The 20,042-nt window shown below is 41.4% G+C and overlaps 1 protein-coding gene across 2 annotated transcripts in view; it reads left to right on the top strand.

Annotated features, from left to right (window-relative positions):
- The window catches only part of tmem33 (transmembrane protein 33), a 20,585-nt gene extending 651 nt beyond the window's left edge, over positions 1 to 19,934 (top strand). For both annotated transcript variants that reach the window (XM_061977298.2, XM_061977297.1), the window contains exons 2-9: positions 2,386 to 2,442; positions 6,017 to 6,082; positions 10,807 to 10,901; positions 10,959 to 11,146; positions 16,437 to 16,504; positions 16,675 to 16,808; positions 19,188 to 19,271; positions 19,384 to 19,934. In XM_061977298.2, coding sequence (XP_061833282.1) covers positions 6,038 to 6,082; positions 10,807 to 10,901; positions 10,959 to 11,146; positions 16,437 to 16,504; positions 16,675 to 16,808; positions 19,188 to 19,271; positions 19,384 to 19,513 — 744 coding nt within the window. In that variant the 5' untranslated portion in view covers positions 2,386 to 2,442; positions 6,017 to 6,037 and the 3' untranslated portion in view covers positions 19,514 to 19,934. The remainder of the gene's footprint in view (positions 1 to 2,385; positions 2,443 to 6,016; positions 6,083 to 10,806; positions 10,902 to 10,958; positions 11,147 to 16,436; positions 16,505 to 16,674; positions 16,809 to 19,187; positions 19,272 to 19,383) is intronic.
- Positions 19,935 to 20,042: the final 108 nt, after the last annotated feature.

Raw genomic sequence — 20,042 nt, 5'->3', positions numbered from 1 at the left:
CATGTATTATCATACAGGTATCATCACGCGTGGTATTATCATGCTTGGTATCATACATGGTAACATCATACATGTAACATACATGTATCATCATGCATGGTATCATCATACATGGCATCATCATCATACATGGTATCATGCTGGCATCAGCATACATGGTACCATCATGCATGGTATCATCATGCATGTATTATACAGGTATCATCACGCGTGGTATCATCATGCTTGGTATCATACATGGTAACATCATACATGTAACATACATGTATCATGCATGGTATCATCATACATGGCATCATCATCATACATGGTATCATGCTGGCATCATCATACATGGTATCAGCATACATGGTACCATCATGCATGGTATCATCACGCATGGTATCATCATACATGTATCATTGTACATGATATCATCATACAGGTATAATCATACGTGGTATCATGCATGGCATCATCGTACATGTAACATGGATCACATGCATGGTATCATACATGGCATCACCATACATGTATCATCATGCTGGCATCATCATACATGGTATCGACATACATGGTATCATCATGCATGGCAACACCATACATGTATCATCGTACATGTATCATTGTACATGATATCATACAGGTATAATCATACGTGGTATCATCATACATGGTATCATCATGCATGGCATCATCATACATGGTATCATCACGTGTGGTATCATCATACATGTAACATACATGTATCATCATGCATGGTATCATCATACATGGCATCATCATCGTACATGGCATCATCATCGTACATGGCATCATCATCATACATGGTATCATCATGCTGGCATCATACATGGTATCAACATACATGGTATCATCATGCATGGTATCATACAGGTATCATCACGCATGGTATCATCGTACATGTATCATTGTACATGATGTCATACAGGTATAATCATACGTGGTATCATCATGCATTGCATCATCATGCATGGTATCATCACGCGTGGTATCATCATCCATGGTAACATCATACATGTATCATCATACATGTAGCATACATGTATCATCATGCATGGTATCATCATACATGGCATCATCACCATACATGGTATCACGTGTGGTATCTTTGTACATGATATCATCATACAGGTATAATCATACGTGGTATCATCATACATGGCATCATCATGCATGGTATCATACATGTAACATGCATGTATCATGTATGTATTGGGGCGGTATAGCTCGGTTGGTAGAGCGGCCGTGCCAACAACTTGAGGGGTTCCAGGTTCGATCCCCGCTTCCGCCATCCTAGTCACTGCCGTTATGTCCTTGGGCAAGACACTTTACCTACCTGCTCCCATTCCTACCCACACTGGTTTAAATGTAACTTAGATATTGGGTTTCACTATGTAAAAGTGCTTTGAATTACAAGAGAAAAAGCGCTATATAAATATAATTCACTTCACTTCACTATCATCATGCATGGTATCATACATGGCATCATCATCATACATGGCATCATCACCATACATGTATCATCATGCTGGCATCATCATACTTGGTATCGACATACATGGTATCATCATGCATGGCATCATCATACATGTATCATCATGCATACATGTATGACTTTAATTTGAAATTATCTGCAACAACAAAGTTGAATATATAGGTCAAATGGATATATCGCCTAATGAATAGTGTGTGAAAAGTTCAACTCCTGCCTTGTTTACTTCCATGACGACCTCTTTAAAGCGTTGTAATCCATCACAAATATCAAGCAGGAGAGAGAATGTACAGTATTTTTCCCATCATGCCTTGCAATGGATTTAAATGGGTGTCGTTATGGTGATGCGATTTTTTTTTCTTCTCCAATGACATCCACAAAGTTCAGTGTGTTGACTTTCTGTTCTGGGTGAATTTTTTTTCTGCACTATGACTAGGGAAGGTTGTTTTGGATTGGGTCATATAAGTAAATGTCTAATCAGTCATTCAAAGTTGGCTTCTATAGCCCTTCATCCCAAATGTCTCAAAGGGCTGCACAAGCCCACAACCACATCCTGGGGCTCAGGTCCTACATCAGGGCAAGAAAAAAGTCAACCCAAATGGGCACAATGAGAAACCTTGGAGGGGACCGCAAATGTGGGGAGACCTCACAAATGCTGATTTGGCGGTTGTTCACAAGCTAGTGATGATTTTAGTGTGGTGGTTGTATAAAGAATGTGCTTTACCTATGCTGATGTGAAGAAAGGTATGCATTCAAAGGGAAAGAGATGTGTCTTTGTGTGGAATACAGGAGGTCACCAAGGACAAAGTCTTCGCCAGTAGAGATCCTCCTCCACAGCGAGAATGTTCTGTTGGTGCTTGTTTTAACACTCTTTATTTACATCTCTGCAGGATACTTGTGCTGGGATCTCTATACTCCTGCTTCCACTCTACCACCAGGACTTCTGGGTAATGTAGTGACACTACAAGTACCAATACACAGAAAAGCTAACCTTTACCACAGCCAGTAAAATTCATATTCTGTTGAAAATACACTTACTCGGGGTGTAACGGTACACAAAAATTTCGGTTCGGTACATACCTCGGTTCATTTTCGGTACAGTAAGAAAACAACAAAATATGCATTTTTTGGTTATTTATTTACCAAATTTGTAAACAATGGCTTTATCCTTTTAACATTGGGAACACTATAATAATTCTGCCCACGTTGATCAACATTAAACTGCCTCAAGTTGTTGCTCAGATTAAATAAAATGACAAAACTTTTCTTCTACATATAAAAAGTGCAACATTAAAAAGTTTCAAGTCAACTCATGCTTAATTTATTACAGCATTTGGGAAGCCTGTACTTGATTTTTATTATGCAAATGTTGTATTTTTATCAACATGTGATAGCAGGGACCCTGCCATTCAAAACTAGGATGCTCCATTACTAATATTAATGTACCGTATTTTCCGCACCATAAGCCGCCCTGGGTTATAAGCCGCGCCTTCAATGAACGGCATATTTCAAAACTTTGTCCACCTATAAGCCGCCCCGTGTTATAAGCCGCATCTAACTGCGCTAAAGGGAATGTCAAAAAAACAGTCAGATAGGTCAGTCAAACTTTAATAATATATTAAAAACCAGCGTTCTAACAACTCTGTTCACTCCCAAAATGTACGGTAATGTGCAAATGTGCAATCACAAACATAGTAAAATTCAAAATAGTGCAGAGCAATAGCAACATAATGTTGCTCGAACGTTAATGTCACAACACACAAAATAAACATAACGCTCACTTTCTGAAGTTATTCTTCATTCATAAATCCCTCGAATTCTTCTCCTTCGGTGTCCGAATTAAAAAGTTGGGCGAATACGAGATCCAAAATGGCCGGCTCCGTCTCGTCGAAGTCATCGGAGTCAGTGTCGCTGTTGTTGTCCAGCAGTTCTGTGAATCCTGCCTTCCGGAAAGCTCGGACCACAGTTGTGACCGAAATATCCGCCCAGGCATTTACGATCCACTGGCAGATGTTGGCGTATGTCGTCCGGCGCTGTCTCCCTGTCTTAGTGAAGGTGTGTTCGCCTTCGGTCATCCATTGTTCCCACGCCGTTCGCAGTCGTGCTTTAAATGCCCTGTTGACACCAATATCGAGCGGTTGGAGTTCTTTGGTTAATCCACCCGGAATGACGGCGAGTGTTGTATTTGTGTGCTTCACTTGTTTTTTGACACCATCTGTGATGTAAGTTTAAATTCTGCGTTATACGCGTGTCGCTTAGTAGGAGCCATTTTGTGGTCTTTACAGATGTAAACACACAAAGGAAATGAAACGTAATACCCGCGCGCTTCTTCTTCTACGGGGGCGGGTGGTTGCTTACCGTAGAAGAAGAAGCGCTTCCTCTTCTACGGGGGCGGGTGCTTACCTTGGCAGTTGCTTACCATAGAAGAAGAAGCGCTTCCTCTTCTACGGGGAAAAAAGATGGCGGCTGTTTACCGTAGTTGCGAGACCGAAACTTTATGAAAATAAATATTTATATTAATCCATATATAAGGCGCACCGGGTTATAAGCCGCACTGTCAGCTTTTGTGAAAATTTGTGGTTTTTAGGTGCGGCTTATAGTGCGGAAAATACGGTAACTATAGCTGAAAAAAATGTACATTAGCAATAGGAGAGACTATTCATCCCTGAACACCATGGAGTTCATGTCGGCTTAATGATGCACTTACATTATTATATCAACTATCAGAGACAGAAACTCTTCCTTTAACATAATGTTCTTTTTTGCTGCTTCAACACAGCTCAATCAACACAGAAAAAGGTCAAGTGAAATCACAGACAGACAGGGCTTTGCTGTCCGTAACACACACCCATACACACACACACACACCGCAAAATGAGCTAACGTTACGCTAAAAGTGAATTAGCCTTCACCTCAAGCCAGGACTGCGAGCGAGCTGAGCTGCCTTTTATATTTCTAGAAGGTCAACAGGCTCATAGTAATGTTACTAGTAGTTGACTGGGAGGTGTTTATTTGGGGAGAGTCCGCGGCCAGATGCTAAACGCTAAGCACTGACTACATGCGCTCTGAATACGCACTGCTGATTGGCTGTTACCGCTCTGTGTGTAACCAATCAGATGGTTGTGTGGGTGGGACAATGCTGGGTGCTGTGTAGAGTACTGACAGAGGAGGCAGAAAGCGGAGCAGCTTGTTAAAGGGGGAACATTATCACCAGACCTATGTAAGCGTCAATATATACCTTGATGTTGCAGAAAAAAGACCATATATTTTTTTAACCGATTTCCGATCTCTAAATGGGTGAATTTTGGTGAATTAAACGGCTTTCTATTATTCGCTCTCGGAGCGATGACGGTGTAACAACACGAACAGGGACGGATTCAAGTTGCACCAGTGGCCCAAAGATGCGAAAGTGGCAAGAAATTGGACGTTTGTTCCGCACACTTTACCGACGAAAGCTATGCTACGACAGAGATGGCAAGAATGTGTGGATATCCTGCGACACTCAAAGCAGATGCATTTCCAACGATAAAGTCAAAGAAATCTGCCGCCAGACCCCCGGGAAAAGAGAGCGGATGAGGGTATGTCTACAGAATATATTAATTGATGAAAACTGGGCTGTCTGCACTCTCAAAGTGCATGTTGTTGCCAAATGTATTTCATATGCTGTAAACCTAGTTCATAGTTATTAGTTTCCTTTAATGCCAAACAAACACATACCAATCGTTGGTTAGAAGGCGATCGCCGAATTCGTCCTCGCTTTCTCCCGTGTCGCTGGCTGTCGTGTCGTTTTCGTCGGTTTCGCTTGCATACGGTTCAAACCGATATGGCTCAATAGCTTCAGTTTCTTCTTCAATTTGGTTTTCGCTACCTGCCTCCACACTACAACCATCCGTTTCAATACATGCGTAATCTGTTGAATCGCTTAAACCGCTGAAATCCGAGTCTGAATCCGAGCTAATGTCGCTATAGCTTGCTGTTCTATCCGCCATGTTTGCTTGTATCGGCATCACTATGTGACGTCACAGGAAAATGGACGGGTGGTTAAAATCAGGCACTTTGAAGCTTTTTTTAGGGATATTGCGTGATGGGTAAAATTTTGAAAGAAACTTCGAAAAATAAAATAAGCCACTGGGAACTGATTTTTAATGGTTTTAACCCTTCTGAAATTGTGATACTGTTCCCCTTTAAGACTTTAGCTTCGGCGGCTACTTCATATGTTAGTGTGGAAACTCGTTCGGTACACCTCCGAACCGAACCGAAACCCCCGTACCGAAACGGTTCAATACAAATACACGTACCGTTACACCCCTAACACTTACATATTCTGATTTTCTCACACACTGAATTTGGGGATTTCATTTGTAAGCTGCCTATGGATTTTAGATATTCACATAAAAATATGCAAATAATGAAATATTTTCCTGTGTAATCAAACCATGAGTTTAAACTTTTGCATGATATTCTAATTTGTTGATGTTTATCACATAATATGACAGACTTCTGGTCTTTCTTTTCTTGAAGAGAGTGCCACCCAGCCTCAAGATGTCAGATAACAACCAACAAAGCCCTCCTAGACCAGGTCTAGTGGTAAGCCAGTTGCTTGACATGTCTTAGTGCTGAAAGCAGTCATGGATGAAAACAATGTTACATGGACTACCCAAAGGTGGCAGGTTGCATCAACGTGGAAGAAGTATAGTTGGGTTTCTCCACGTCCATAGGGTTTGAAAGGGTCACAGTGCATTGTGGGTCGCGGTCACCATTGTTGTTGAGTTGGAGAACAACAAGCCTGTGGGAAAATGAAGCGAAGGGAGACAAACTGGACCGCGTTCCAAAGGCTCGCGACCTTTGTAAGAAGACGCAGCAGATGGTGTCGGGGAGTATGGCGCTTGCAAAAAAAAAACAGCTAAAAATGATGTCACACTTTGTCCAGCTCCTCCCGGGGTATCCTGAGGCATTCCCAGACCAGCTGGGAGACATAGGCCCCGTTTACACTAACCAGGGTAAATCCCACCCAACCTTATCCTTGTCCACACACACACAATGGTCGTTTAAGACCCCCGAGCCCCCTCCGTGCGCCAGCGCTACGCGACCTAGTACGCATGCGCACGTCATACTCACCTCCAGTGTTGCTTTGTGTGCAAGTTCTTAAATGTAACTTATCTGAACAATATCCAGTGTTGTGCTATTTCATTTAACTAGAATCCAGTGTGCTGTGGGGCCCTATTGTGGTGAATCACACCTGAGACATCATGAATTAATCACATCTTTATTGGACACGAAAGTACACAATGTGACAAAGAACAACAATCAATCTAGGGATCTAGATATCTGGTCAGGACACTCCTCACTCTTTTGCCTTCACCTTCATTGTCCATTCCTTTTTGGTGACTTTATATACTCTGGACCTAGACGTTGAGTCCGCGACATACATGGCGGACAATAACTGATACAGTCTGCTTTGCCAGTACAAAAGCATTCAATGTTTTCCGTCGTCTTCCCTTGACGGCCAGGTAATACAAAGCACACGCTACCTTTTTTTATCACATCCACGGGAGCCCGCATTCACGTTGACTCTCCTTCGACAAATGGACAAAGTTTTTGGCTAAATAGAATCACAGCTGACCTGGACATTGGAAAGTTCTCTTGCCGTCTGAGAAGTGTTGTATCCCAAATAGCTGCAATGGCTTTCTCTTAATTCATGAGTTATTTCCACAAGTGTCTGTACGAGGGGAAACACGGCATGTCTGGATGACTCGCCTCTATATTTCCAGTGGTTCGCTCCGGGTTACGAAACCACTTTATTATGAAGCTGGCTGTGGCGCGTTCTTTCTGATGTCACTTCCTTTGTGGGGCGCGGTCTTTCTGACGTCACTTCCTCTCTGAACTCAGTTTGAATGAGTCCATACAAAGCTAAGAGCCGGAGATTCAAGAAATCCACGGCGCACTTACCCGTGTAAAAAATTGTCCTAGGGGGGGACCTTAAACGCTGGTTTAGTGTGGCTGAAAAGGGGCTTAGGCTAAATAATTATTCCTTTAAGGGGTTATCCGGTTTAGTGTAGACATAGCTATAGTCTCCCCAACGTGTCCTAGGTCTTACCTGTGGCCTCCTACCGGTCCGACATGCTCTAAACACCTCCCCAGGGGAAGGCATCCAGGTGGCATCCTGAACTCTGAGCTCCTCCCCAATGACAGATCTTCTAACCCTAGCTCTAAGGGAGAGACCCGCTACCCCACGGAGAAAACTCATTTCACCCACTTGTAATCTTGTCCTTTCGGTCTTAGCCGAAAGTTCATGACCTTAGGTGATGATAGGAACATAGATCGACCGGTAAATTGAGAGCCGTCTCAACTCCTTCTTCACCACAACGGATCGATACAGGGTTTGTATCACCGCAGACACTGCACCGATCCGCCTGTGGATCTCACGTTCCACTCTTCCCTTACTCATGAACAAGACTTCGAGGTACTTAAACTCCTCCACTTGGGCAAAATCTCCCTAACCCAGAGATGGCACTCCACCCTTGAGAACCATGGACTCTGATTTGAAAGTGCTGATTCTCATCCCAGTCGCTTCACACTCGGCTGCGAAGCGATCCAGTGAGAGCCGAAGATCCTGGCCAGAAGAAGCCAGGACAAAGAAAGGGTGACACGGTCATACAAGGAGCGGAGCGCCGCTATCAGACCGTCTGTTACACCATACCATACCTGCCAATTACTCCGGTTTTCCAGTAATTAGTACGGTTTTCATCAACCTATTCCGGGTTACGGTTGCAGTGATAAAAATACGGTTTTTCATTAAATAAAAAAAAAATAAAAAATTTAAGTTTTATTCACGAAATCGCGTAACAACAATGACAATCGACACTGCTTCCCGTAACTTCCTATCGAGCCATTCCGAATGCCATGCGCGAGGCTATTTATAGCACCGCTGCCAAGCACGAGGCACCTGTTGCCCATTGTTTCCAAACGAGCGAACGCTCATGGAATCAGCCGGAGAAAAATCGCAAACGAGTCTTAAACCGAAAAGAAAACTGCGGTCATTCCGTGAAGAATATTCAAAAGCCTATCCGGGAATAATTATCCGTTCCAAAAAGGGTGAAAACTACGCGAATTGCACCTTGTGCAGACAAGATTTTTCGATCGGACACGGAGGAATTAGCGATGTAAAAGACCACGTTGGGACAAAAAAACACAAGTCTAATGCCGTTGCTAGCGATACAAGTGGAAAACTTTCAACGTTTTTCGGATTTTAGCCACAAAAAGGTAATGACACCAAAGTTATCTATTGGAATTGTTTAGTACTGTTATACTGTTAAAAGTGTTTATACTATTTATGCTTTCAAGTCCAAGTTGAAGAAATCTTGTTAAATGTTGACAGCATAACTACCAAAATACAGAAGTATGTCCTTAATATTTTTGCAGTGCTATTTCTGTTGAAAAGTTAAAATGATTACATTAGAGATGTGATGTGCCACTTTTCAAGTGTCTGATGGCTTAAATTAATTTTCATTAATTTTTCATATTTTGAATTCTTTTGAAAGGCTTCCAAAAAAACTACATTTGAATTGTAATTCCATGCTATTGACAGGACTATTAATGTTAAAGAAGTTAGCTTACCATGTTTACAGTATGATAATTGTGATAGAAATGTGAATTTTAGGTACAGAATATGTTTTACAATTGAACAAGGCAGTAGATTATACAAGCTTGGACAGAAAGTTAATAATGACACCAATTTTTTTTTTAATGGAATTGTTTAGTGCTGTTTTACCATTTGTTTACTGTAAAAAGTGTTTATACTGTTTATACTTTCAATTAACAAATTGAAGTCTTGTGAAAGGTTGACAGGATAACTGGCATTAACTGTCAAAATAATTTCAAACTATTGAAGTTAGCTTACAGAATAAACATGTCAATCAACCCATATGATTTTTGCTTTAATATTTTTGTTTTGAAAAGTCACTGTGACTGATAGAAAAGTGATGGTTTTAGCAACATTTTAACCTGTCTGAATGCTAATAATCATTTTGCGTCGGGGGGCGAACCTGAACCCCCCACCAGGACTTTGTCCTGGACCTACCGGGGCCTGTGGCCCCTGGACCTTGGCTACTAGGTTTTTCTGATTTCAAAAGTTGGCAGGTATGCCATACTCTCTGAGCACTCCCCGGGGCTACGGTCCAATGCCTTATCCAAGTCCACAAAGCACGTGTAAACTGGTAAATGACAAACTTCCATGCAGCCTCACCCTGCTGAGAGTATAGAGCTGCTATTTGAGGTCAAAGCTTAATAATGGTGTATCAGTAAGTACATTATGCTTGCGTAAGGTACTTTTCAAACCTTTATTTTGTTGCGCTGTCACACCAGGATGTTATTGTGAAGTGCGCTGCTGTTCTGAGCTCGACGAGTTAGAAGACTTGCTGTAAAAAGGCGAGCCTCTCAAGTTGCTGTTTGTACATTGATCTTACATCCATGATGTCATTCACAATTGCATGGATTCTTCTTGTTAGCTTTAGCTTCCCACTTTCAAGTGGCCATATTGTTTGATTCAGGACCAATTGGAAAATGGACAAACTGGATAATGTGCATTTGAATGAGTTATTTTTTTCAAATCCATGTGAGACTACTAACGATTATATTAAGAGTCCATTAGTCAACGATTATCTTAACGATTCGTTGACTAATCAGATAATAAATCTTGCATATATATAAAGGCTCTAATTTTTCCATCGACTTCTAAATGAAGCTTTAGTGGTTTTAGGCATGTGCTTACTAACAACAAAGATGACTAATTCACTCATCAATATTTATTTATACTGTAACTGTGCTGCTCATTCAGCTGTTACATACATTAAAATGACTAATAAAGCGTTGCCAATTTAAATGAAAGGAAAGGCAACATTCTAAAAAAAAACAATTAACTATGTATTTAAAAACAGTTAAAATAGCAGCAATGAAAACAAACAACAAAACACAAAATCTAACTTCCTCTAAAAGAAAAGCATTGTGTAATGTTTAAGAAGCTGCACACTGATATATTGATTATAGATTGACTGACGGCAGTTTTAGCGCTAACATCCACATATGTCACTGCCAACTCAGGGATTCTAAATTCACTCATCATTCTATTGTGGCCCTTAGCTACCTGCTGCCATCTGGTGGAAGATTGTTTAACTGCACTCATAAAGTCATTTGTTTACAGTAACTCAGCCTTCACCTCTTTAGATTTAATGTCCTCTCAAAGCACTTTACAGGGAAAGCAGAGAAGCCATCATTTCGTTGATTTTTATCACTTTTTATTTCTCCTTCTCCAGCAATTTCTGCTGAGTAACAAGCTGGAAAGTGCAATGTGGCTGTCACGTGTCTTCACAGTCTACTGCTCCATCATGTTCATACTGCCAGTGTTGGGGTGAGTGTGCACCACTTGGCCCTTTGTGAGTTAAAGACTAAACATGGACCCCTACAGACCCTACGCGGCGGCCAACTTCTACCAGCGGGCACTTTTGGCTAACGCTCTCACCAGCGCCCTGCGCTTGCACCAGAGACTTCCTAGGTTCCAGCTGAGTCGAGCGTTCCTGGCCCAGGCCCTGCAGGAAGACAGCTGCCATTACCTGCTCTACTCCCTCATCCTTGTCAACTCCTACCCCATCACCAGTATCCTTTCTCACGAGCACAGCTTGGTTTACAGCGCCAACTGACTGCTACAATCCAGGACAATGTTCCAAATATACAGTATTTAAAGGCCTACTGAAATGATTTGTTTTTATTTAAACGGGGATAGCAGATCCATTCTATGTGTCATACTTGATCATTTCGCGATATTGCCATATTTTTGCTGAAAGGATTTAGTAGAGAACATCGACGATAAAGTTCGCAACTTTTGGTCGCTGATTAAAAAAAGCCTTGCCTGTACCGGAAGTAGCGTGACGTCACAAGTTGAAAGTCTCCTCACATTTCCCCATTGTTTACACCAGCAGCGAGAGCGATTGGGACCGAGAAAGCGACGATTACCCCATTAATTTGAGCCAGGATGAAAGATTTGTGGATGAGGAACGTGAGAGTGAAGGATTAGAGTGCAGTGCAGGACGCATCTTTTTTCGCTCTGTCCGTAACTTAGGTACAAGGGCTAATTGGATTCCACACTCTCTAATTTTTCTATTGTGGATCACGGATTTGTATTTTAAACCACCTCGGATACTACAGGTAAAAGCCAGTAAATTAGAATATTTTGAAAAACTTGATTTATTTCAGTAATTGCATTCAAAAGGTGTAACTTGTACATTATATTTATTCATTGCACACAGATTGATGCATTCAAATGTTTATTTCATTTAATTTTGATGATTTGAAGTGGCAACAAATGAAAATCCAAAATTCCGTGTGTCACAAAATTAGAATATTACTTAAGGCTAATACAAAAAAGGGATTTTTAGAAATGTTGGCCAACTGAAAAGTATGAAAATGAAAAACATGAGCATGTACAATACTCAATACTTGGTTGGAGCTCCTTTTGCCTCAATTACTGCGTTAATGCGGCGTGGCATGGAGTCGATGAGTTTCTGGCACTGCTCAGGTGTTATGAGAGCCCAGGTTGCTCTGATAGTGGCCTTCAACTCTTTTGCGTTTTTGGGTCTGGCATTCTGCATCTTCCTTTTCACAATACCCCACAGATTTTCTATGGGGCTAAGGTCAGGGGAGTTGGCGGGCCAATTTAGAACAGAAATACCATGGTCCGTAAACCAGGCACGGGTAGATTTTGCGCTGTGTGCAGGCGCCAAGTCCTGTTGGAACTTGAAATCTCCATCTCCATAGAGCAGGTCAGCAGCAGGAAGCATGAAGTGCTCTAAAACTTGCTGGTAGACGGCTGCGTTGACCCTGGATCTCAGGAAACAGAGTGAACCGACACCAGCAGATGACATGGCACCCCAAACCATCACCCAACCATGCAAATTTTGCATTTCCTTTGGAAATCGAGGTCCCAGAGTCTGGAGGAAGACAGGAGAGGCACAGGATCCACGTTGCCTGAAGTCTAGTGTAAAGTTTCCACCATCAGTGATGGTTTGGGGTGCCATGTCATCTGCTGGTGTCGGTCCACTCTGTTTCCTGAAATCCAGGGTCAACGCAGCCGTCTACCAGCAAGTTTTAGAGCACTTCATGCTTCCTGCTGCTGACCTGCTCTATGGAGATGGAGATTTCAAGTTCCAACAGGACTTGGCGCCTGCACACAGCGCAAAATCTACCCGTGCCTGGTTTACGGACCATGGTATTTCTGTTCTAAATTGGCCCGCCAACTCCCCTGACCTTAGCCCCATAGAAAATCTGTGGGGTATTGTGAAAAGGAAGATGCAGAATGCCAGACCCAAAAACGCAGAAGAGTTGAAGGCCACTATCAGAGCAACCTGGGCTCTCATAACACCTGAGCAGTGCCAGAAACTCATCGACTCCATGCCACGCCGCATTAACGCAGTAATTGAGGCAAAAGGAGCTCCAACCAAGTATTGAGTATTGTACATACTCATATTTTTCATTTTCATACTTTTCAGTTGGCCAACATTTCTAAAAATCCCTTTTTTGTATTAGCCTTAAGTAATATTCTAATTTTGTGACACACGGAATTTTGGATTTTCATTTGTTGCCACTTCAAATCATCAAAATCAAATGAAATAAACATTTGAATGCATCAGTCTGTGTGCAATGAATAAATATAATGTACAAGTTACACCTTTTGAATGCAATTACTGAAATAAATCAAGTTTTTCAAAATATTCTAATTTACTGGCTTTTACCTGTATATCCTCTTGAAAATGAGAGTCGAGAACGCGAAATGGACATTCACAGTGACTTTTATCTCCACGACAATACATCGGTGAAGCACTTTAGCTACGGAGCTAACGTGATAGCATCGGGCTTAACTGCAGATAGAAACAAAAGAAATAAACCCCTGACTGGAAGGATAGACAGAAAATCAACAATACTATTAAACAATGGACCTGTAACTACACGGTTAATGCTTTCCAGCCTGGCGAAGCTTAACAATGCTGTTGCTAACGACGCCATTGAATCTAACTTAGCTACGGACCTCGACAGAGCTAAGATAAAAACATCAGCTCTCCACCTACGCCAACCCTCATCTGCTCATCAACACCGAAGCTCACCTGCGTTCCAGCGATCGACGGAGCGACGAAGGACTTCACCCGATCATCGATGCGGTCGGCGGCTAGCGTCGGATAGCGCGTCTGCTATCCAAGTAAAGTCCTCCTGGTTGTGTTGCTGTAGCCAGACGCTAATACACCGATCGCATCTACAGCTTTCTTCTTTACAGTCTCCATTGTTCATTAAACAAATTGCAAAAGATTCACCAACACAGATGTCCAGAATACTGTGGAATTTTGCGATGAAAACTGAGCTTTTTGTATTGGATACAATGACGTCCCCAATACTTCCGTTTCAACCATCGACGTCACGCGCATACGTCATCATACCTAGACGCTTTCAACCGGAAGTTTCGCAGGAAATTTTAAATTGCACTTTATAAGTTAACCCGGCCGTATTGCCATGTGTTGCAATGTTAAGATTTCATCATTGATATATAAACTGCGTGGTCGGTAGTAGTGGGTTTCAGTAGGCCTTTAAACATACACAATCACATGTAACACCAAACTTAAACATAACTGACAGCCACAATCCAGGACAATGTTCCAAATATATATAGTATGTAAACATATACAATCACATGTAACAACACCAAACTTAAACTAATAACTGACAGCCATGATCAAAGCCAATGTTCCAAATATACAGTATTTAAACATACACAATCACTTGTAACAACACCAAACTTGAACATAATAAATGTATTAATTATTATTACATTAATAATTAAATTAATGATAATAATTACACTGTGCCATGTATACACACACTGTTTAACATGTATAAGAGTATACCGTATTTTCCGCACCATAAGCCGCCCTGGGTTATAAGCCGCGCCTTCAATGAACGGCATATTTCAAAACTTTGTCCACCTATAAGCCGCCCCGTGTTATAAGCCGCATCTAACTGCGCTAAAGGAATGTCAAAAAAACAGTCAGATAGGTCAGTCAAACTTTAATAATATATTAAAAACCAGCGTGATGTGGGCGCGCATGGAGTCGTATATCAACATGGACGGAGCTGCGTGAAAAAAGCCACCCGGCCTTTTCGCGTAAACTTACCTTAACCACTCGCTCATCTTTTCTTCATCCATCCATCCCTTCGAGTTAGCTTTTATGATGACGCCGGCTGGAAAGGTCTCTTTTGGCAAGGTCTTCCTTTTGAATATCACCATGGGTGGAAGTTTCTGGCCATTAGCATGGCAAGCTAGAACCACAGTGAAGGATGACTTCTCATTCCCTGTGGTGCGAATATTCACCATACGTGCTCCCGTTGTATCCACAGTGCGGTTCACAGGAATATCAAAAGTCAGTGGAACCTCGTCCATGTTGATAATGTTCTCTGGCCGGATCTTTTTTTCAGCTATCTTGTTTTTACAATATGCACGGAAAGTAGCCAGCTTTTCTTGAAAGTCTTTAGGCAGTTGCTGTGAAATAGTAGTCCGTGTGCGGATGGAGAGATTGCGTCTTTTCATGAACCGGAAACCTGTCGCTTAGTAGGAGCCATTTTGTGGTCTTTACAGATGTAAACACACAAAGGAAATGAAACGTAATATCCGCGCGCTTCTTCTTCTTCTTCTACGCGGGCGGGTGGTTGCTTACAGTAGAAGAAGAAGCGCTTCCTGTTCTATGGGGGCGGGTGCTACCTTGGTGGTTGCTTGCGTAGAAGAAGAAGCACTTCCTCTTCTACGGGGAAAAAAGATGGCGGCTGTTTACCGTAGTTGCGAGACCGAAACTTTATGAAAATGAATCTTAATATTAATCCATATATAAAGCGCACCGGGTTATAAGCCGCACTGTCAGCTTTTGAGTAAATTTGTGGTTTTTAGGTGCGGCTAATAGTGCGGAAAATACGGTACTTAGTGTGACATCATGTATACACACAATGTTTAACATGTATAAGTGTCATGACTTGGTCCTGGGTGTTTGCTTTTCCGGAAGGCAACGGAAAGTTGGCTCAGGCAAGACGGGAATGTGAGTACATGATTGTTTATTACTATCAAAAAAAGTACAAACGAAAAGCGCGCACAGTGGCGGAGAACAAACTATGAAACCAAAAGACTATAGCATTAATAAACAAAAACTTACTTGGCTTGGACTAAAGTTGCAGCATGAAAGATGGACATGAAAAAACAAGTGTCAGGAATGTGCAGAAGCATAAATGCGGGATGTCGCCAGAAAGACAAACTGAAAACAATGAACTTAAATACTACAGACATGATTAACGAAAACAGGTGCGTGACTCAAAACGTGAAACAGGTGCGTGAAAACTAATGGGTTGCTATGGTAACAAACAAGAGTGCACAATGAGTCCAAACGTGAAACAGGTGAAACTAATGGGTAACCATGGAAACAAGACAAGGGAGTGAAAAGCCAGAAACTAAAGAGTCCAATAACTAAACTAAACAAAACATGACTAATACAAAACATGGTCACACAGACATGACAATAAGAGTATACTTACAGTGAGATCATGTATACACACAATGTTTAACATGTATAAGAGTATACTTACAGTGTGACATCATGTATACACACAATGTTTAACATGTATAAGAATATAGTTACATGTAGTTCCGTGCCTGGGTCCACTTCACACCTAAAGCATGAAACCATTGACTGCTTTGGCTACAATTGAAGAGGCTGTCAGGGGGAATGTAAACCAAGTCTATCACAGGAGTCCGCATCAAGTCTGAGGTTGATGACTTGATTTGCTCACTTGCTTGAATCACATTCAATGTTTGCTTGTCTTTCTATTTTGTTGCTATTGTTCCTTAATCCACTGTCTTCAGTGAGCATCTTCCCCGTCTTCCTCTTCTCTTTGCTTCATGCAACCACCTACACCAAAAAAGTTCTGGATGTAAGTACCACACTTTTATTGCTGTAAAGCCAACGACCTCCTCCATCATCGAAATGGACTTTTAATGATCTCCTCCATCAAGCTGCTGCTGAGACCCCCAAAACATCCCAGAAATCTAATAGAAGCTGATAATTATAATAAAGTGTCTTCTTGTCCCCTGCATGCCACAGTCCATGGGTCCCAGCAGCCTGATGTTCATCAGGAACCTTCTGGACAAACTGTCTGCTAATCAGCAGAACATCCTCAAGTTCATCGCCTGTAATGAGATCTTCTTGATGCCCGCCACAGTCTTCATGCTGTTCAGGTTGGTAACACCACCACCACATAGTGTCTTTTACCCATGGCAATATTATGCTCATCTGTGCATTATTCAACATCATGATTGTATCTGCTCAGAAGTTCCACATCATTTATTTATGAAATGCAGTAGTACCTCGACCTACCAGCACATTAAGTTTCACAACCAACCTACTTGTATGATAACATAATTATACTCATATCTGCCCATTGTTTTGCCCTGCTTTCTGTCACACATACCATCAGTACTCCATATTTCCCTGAGTAAAGTCCTTTTATGTAGTTTTCCCCTGCTTTGTCACACACACTATCAGTATTTCTCCATATTTCCCTGATTGAAGTTGTTTTATGTAGTTTTTGCCCTGCTTTCTGTCACACATACTATCAGTGCTTCTCCATATTTCCCTGATTGAAGTCATTTTTAGTTGTTTTGCCCTGCTTTCTGTCACACATACTATCAGTACTTCTCCATATTCCCCTGATTGAAGTCGTTTTATGTAGTTTTGCCCTGCTTTCTGTAACACATACTATCAGTACTTCTCCATATTTCCATGATTGAAGTCGTTTTATGTAGTTTTGCCCTGCTTTCTGTCACACATACCATCAGTACTTCTCCATATTCCCCTGATAAGTCGTTTTTAGTTGTTTTGCCCTGCTTTCTGTCACACATACCATCAGTACTTCTCCATATTCCCCTGATTGAAGTCGTTTTATGTAGTTTTGCCCTGTTTCTGTCACACATACTATCAGTGCTTCTCCATATTCCCCTGATAAGTCCTTTTTAGTTGTTTTGCCCTGCTTTCTGTCACACATACTATCAGTACTTCTCTATATTTCCCTGATTGAAGTCGTTTTATGTAGTTTTGCCCTGTTTCTGTCACACATACTATCAGTACTTCTCCATATTCCCCTGATAAGTCGTTTTTAGTTGTTTTGCCCTGCTTTCTGTAACACATACTATCAGTACTTCTCCATATTTCCATGATTGAAGTCGTTTTATGTAGTTTTGCCCTGCTTACTGTCACACATACCATCAGTACTTCTCCATATTCCCCTGATAAGTCATTTTTAGTTGTTTTGCCCTGCTTTCTGTCACACATACCATCAGTACTTCTCCATATTCCCCTGATTGAAGTCGTTTTATGTAGTTTTGCCCTGTTTCTGTCACACATACTATCAGTACGTACTTCTCCATATTCCCCTGATAAGTCCTTTTTAGTTGTTTTGCCCTGCTTTCTGTCACACATACCATCAGTACTTCTCCATATTTCCATGATTGAAGTCGTTTTATGTAGTTTTGCCCTGCTTTCTGTAACACATACTATCAGTACTTCTCCATATTTCCCTGATTGAAGTCGTTTTATGTAGTTTTGCCCTGTTTCTGTCACACATACTATCAGTACTTCTCCATATTCCCCTGATAAGTCGTTTTTAGTTGTTTTGCCCTGCTTTCTGTCACACATACCATCAGTACTTCTCCATATTTCCCTGATTGAAGTCGTTTTATGTAGTTTTGCCCTGCTTTCTGTAACACATACTATCAGTACTTCTTCATATTCCCCTGATTGAAGTCGTTTTATGTTGTTTTGCCCTGGTTTCTGTCACACATACCATCAGTACTTCTCCATATTGCCCTGATAAGTCGTTTTTAGTTGTTTTGCCCTGCTTTCTGTCACACGTACCATCAGTACTTCTCCATATTCCCCTGATTGAAGTTGTTTTGCCCTGCTTTCTGTCACACATACCATCAGTACTTCTCCATATTCCCCTGATTGAAGTTGTTTTATGTAGTTTTTAATTGTCTACATGCTGACTGTAGTTAATATATTCCTCACACTGTAATTGTCTACTTGCTGAAAACCAAAACAAACAGGCTAAAGAACAGCTTCTTCCCCAGGGCCATAACCATCCTGAACGGACTGCCCCATTGTCCCTCATAACTGCCTTCTCTTCGGTGCAATAACCCATTCCACCAACCACCCTGTTTTTGTTTTGTTTTTTCATGTATATATTCATTTCACACCATATTCATTGCACTTCTACATTTTTTAAATTTTTATATATTTGCACATTGTTTTTCTAGCATGCACACATCGCACTGTATGGAATGGCCTCAATCTCGTTACCTTGCGTAATGACAATAAAGCTGATTCTGATTCTGATTCTGACTGGTCAGAAGAATGATATAAAACAAATGTCTTGTAGTGCGAGTAAAAAAGTCAAAGTGGTTATCTAAACAAGGCAGCTCATTTTGGAGAAAATGTAACTGAAATCACGCTTGCAAGTTAACCTTAAATAAAACACTGCTTGTGTCCAAGATCTTGGCAGGTTGAGGTATGTAAAAGTTTGTTATTCATCTTGTTTTCTCTCCATGTCCTCCCACCAGTGGCCAAGGAAGCTTGCTGCTGCCTTTCATTTACTATCGCTTCCTCAGTCTGCGGTACACGTCCAGAAGAAACCCCTACTGTCGGTAAGAAGCCAGCATCACCAGGGGCTCCAGACTTTGACAGAGAAAGACCTGAGATGTTGTGTTGTAGTTGTCATCAGTACAAGAGTTGTGTGGTGTGTGTGTGTGTGTGCAGCACTCTGTTCACTGAGCTGAGGGTCCTCCTGGAACACTTCATCATGAAACCAGCGTGTCCCACCATCTTCAGAAGGATGTGCCTCAGCAGCATCGCCTTTGTCAGCCGCATGGCCCCCACTGGTGTCTGAAGCACCTTTTGATGAGGACAATGTTTTGACTGACTGACAGTTAAGAACCAGCTGTCATGTTGACTTGGTCTAAGTGTTGGACTGGACGTCTTACCTTATTTATTCACATTCACACCAACTTCCAGGAAGATCATCTTATATACATTGTCATGATGTGCTCTTGAACTAACTTCTTTTTGACTGTGAGGATGTTGAAAACTGCTGTATTTGATGAAGAACCAAGCATCCATTATGTTATGCATGGTGCAGGAAGTGCATCACTTTTCAGTGCATTCTTTACCTTTTTCCCCTTAAGCCTTTTTTATTGTAATAGTTTTGCTTGAACATTGTCTTTATTTGCATACAGGCGACCCGCATTTCTATTCCAGAATAACCTCTTACACGAAGAAATGAAATATTAAAGAACAATAATGTGATTACAGTTTTAGTCCTGTCCTATCAAAATGCAGAATCTTGCAATTGTGTCCGTGTGCAGTTCAAATAGGTACTCAGGTGTTTTTTTATTGTTAACACGTTGAGAGAGGGACAA

This window comes from Nerophis lumbriciformis, linkage group LG16 (genome assembly GCF_033978685.3).
Source record: "Nerophis lumbriciformis linkage group LG16, RoL_Nlum_v2.1, whole genome shotgun sequence".
NCBI classification, from domain to species: Eukaryota; Metazoa; Chordata; class Actinopteri; order Syngnathiformes; family Syngnathidae; genus Nerophis; species Nerophis lumbriciformis.
This window is presented reverse-complemented; position numbering and strand designations above follow the sequence as displayed.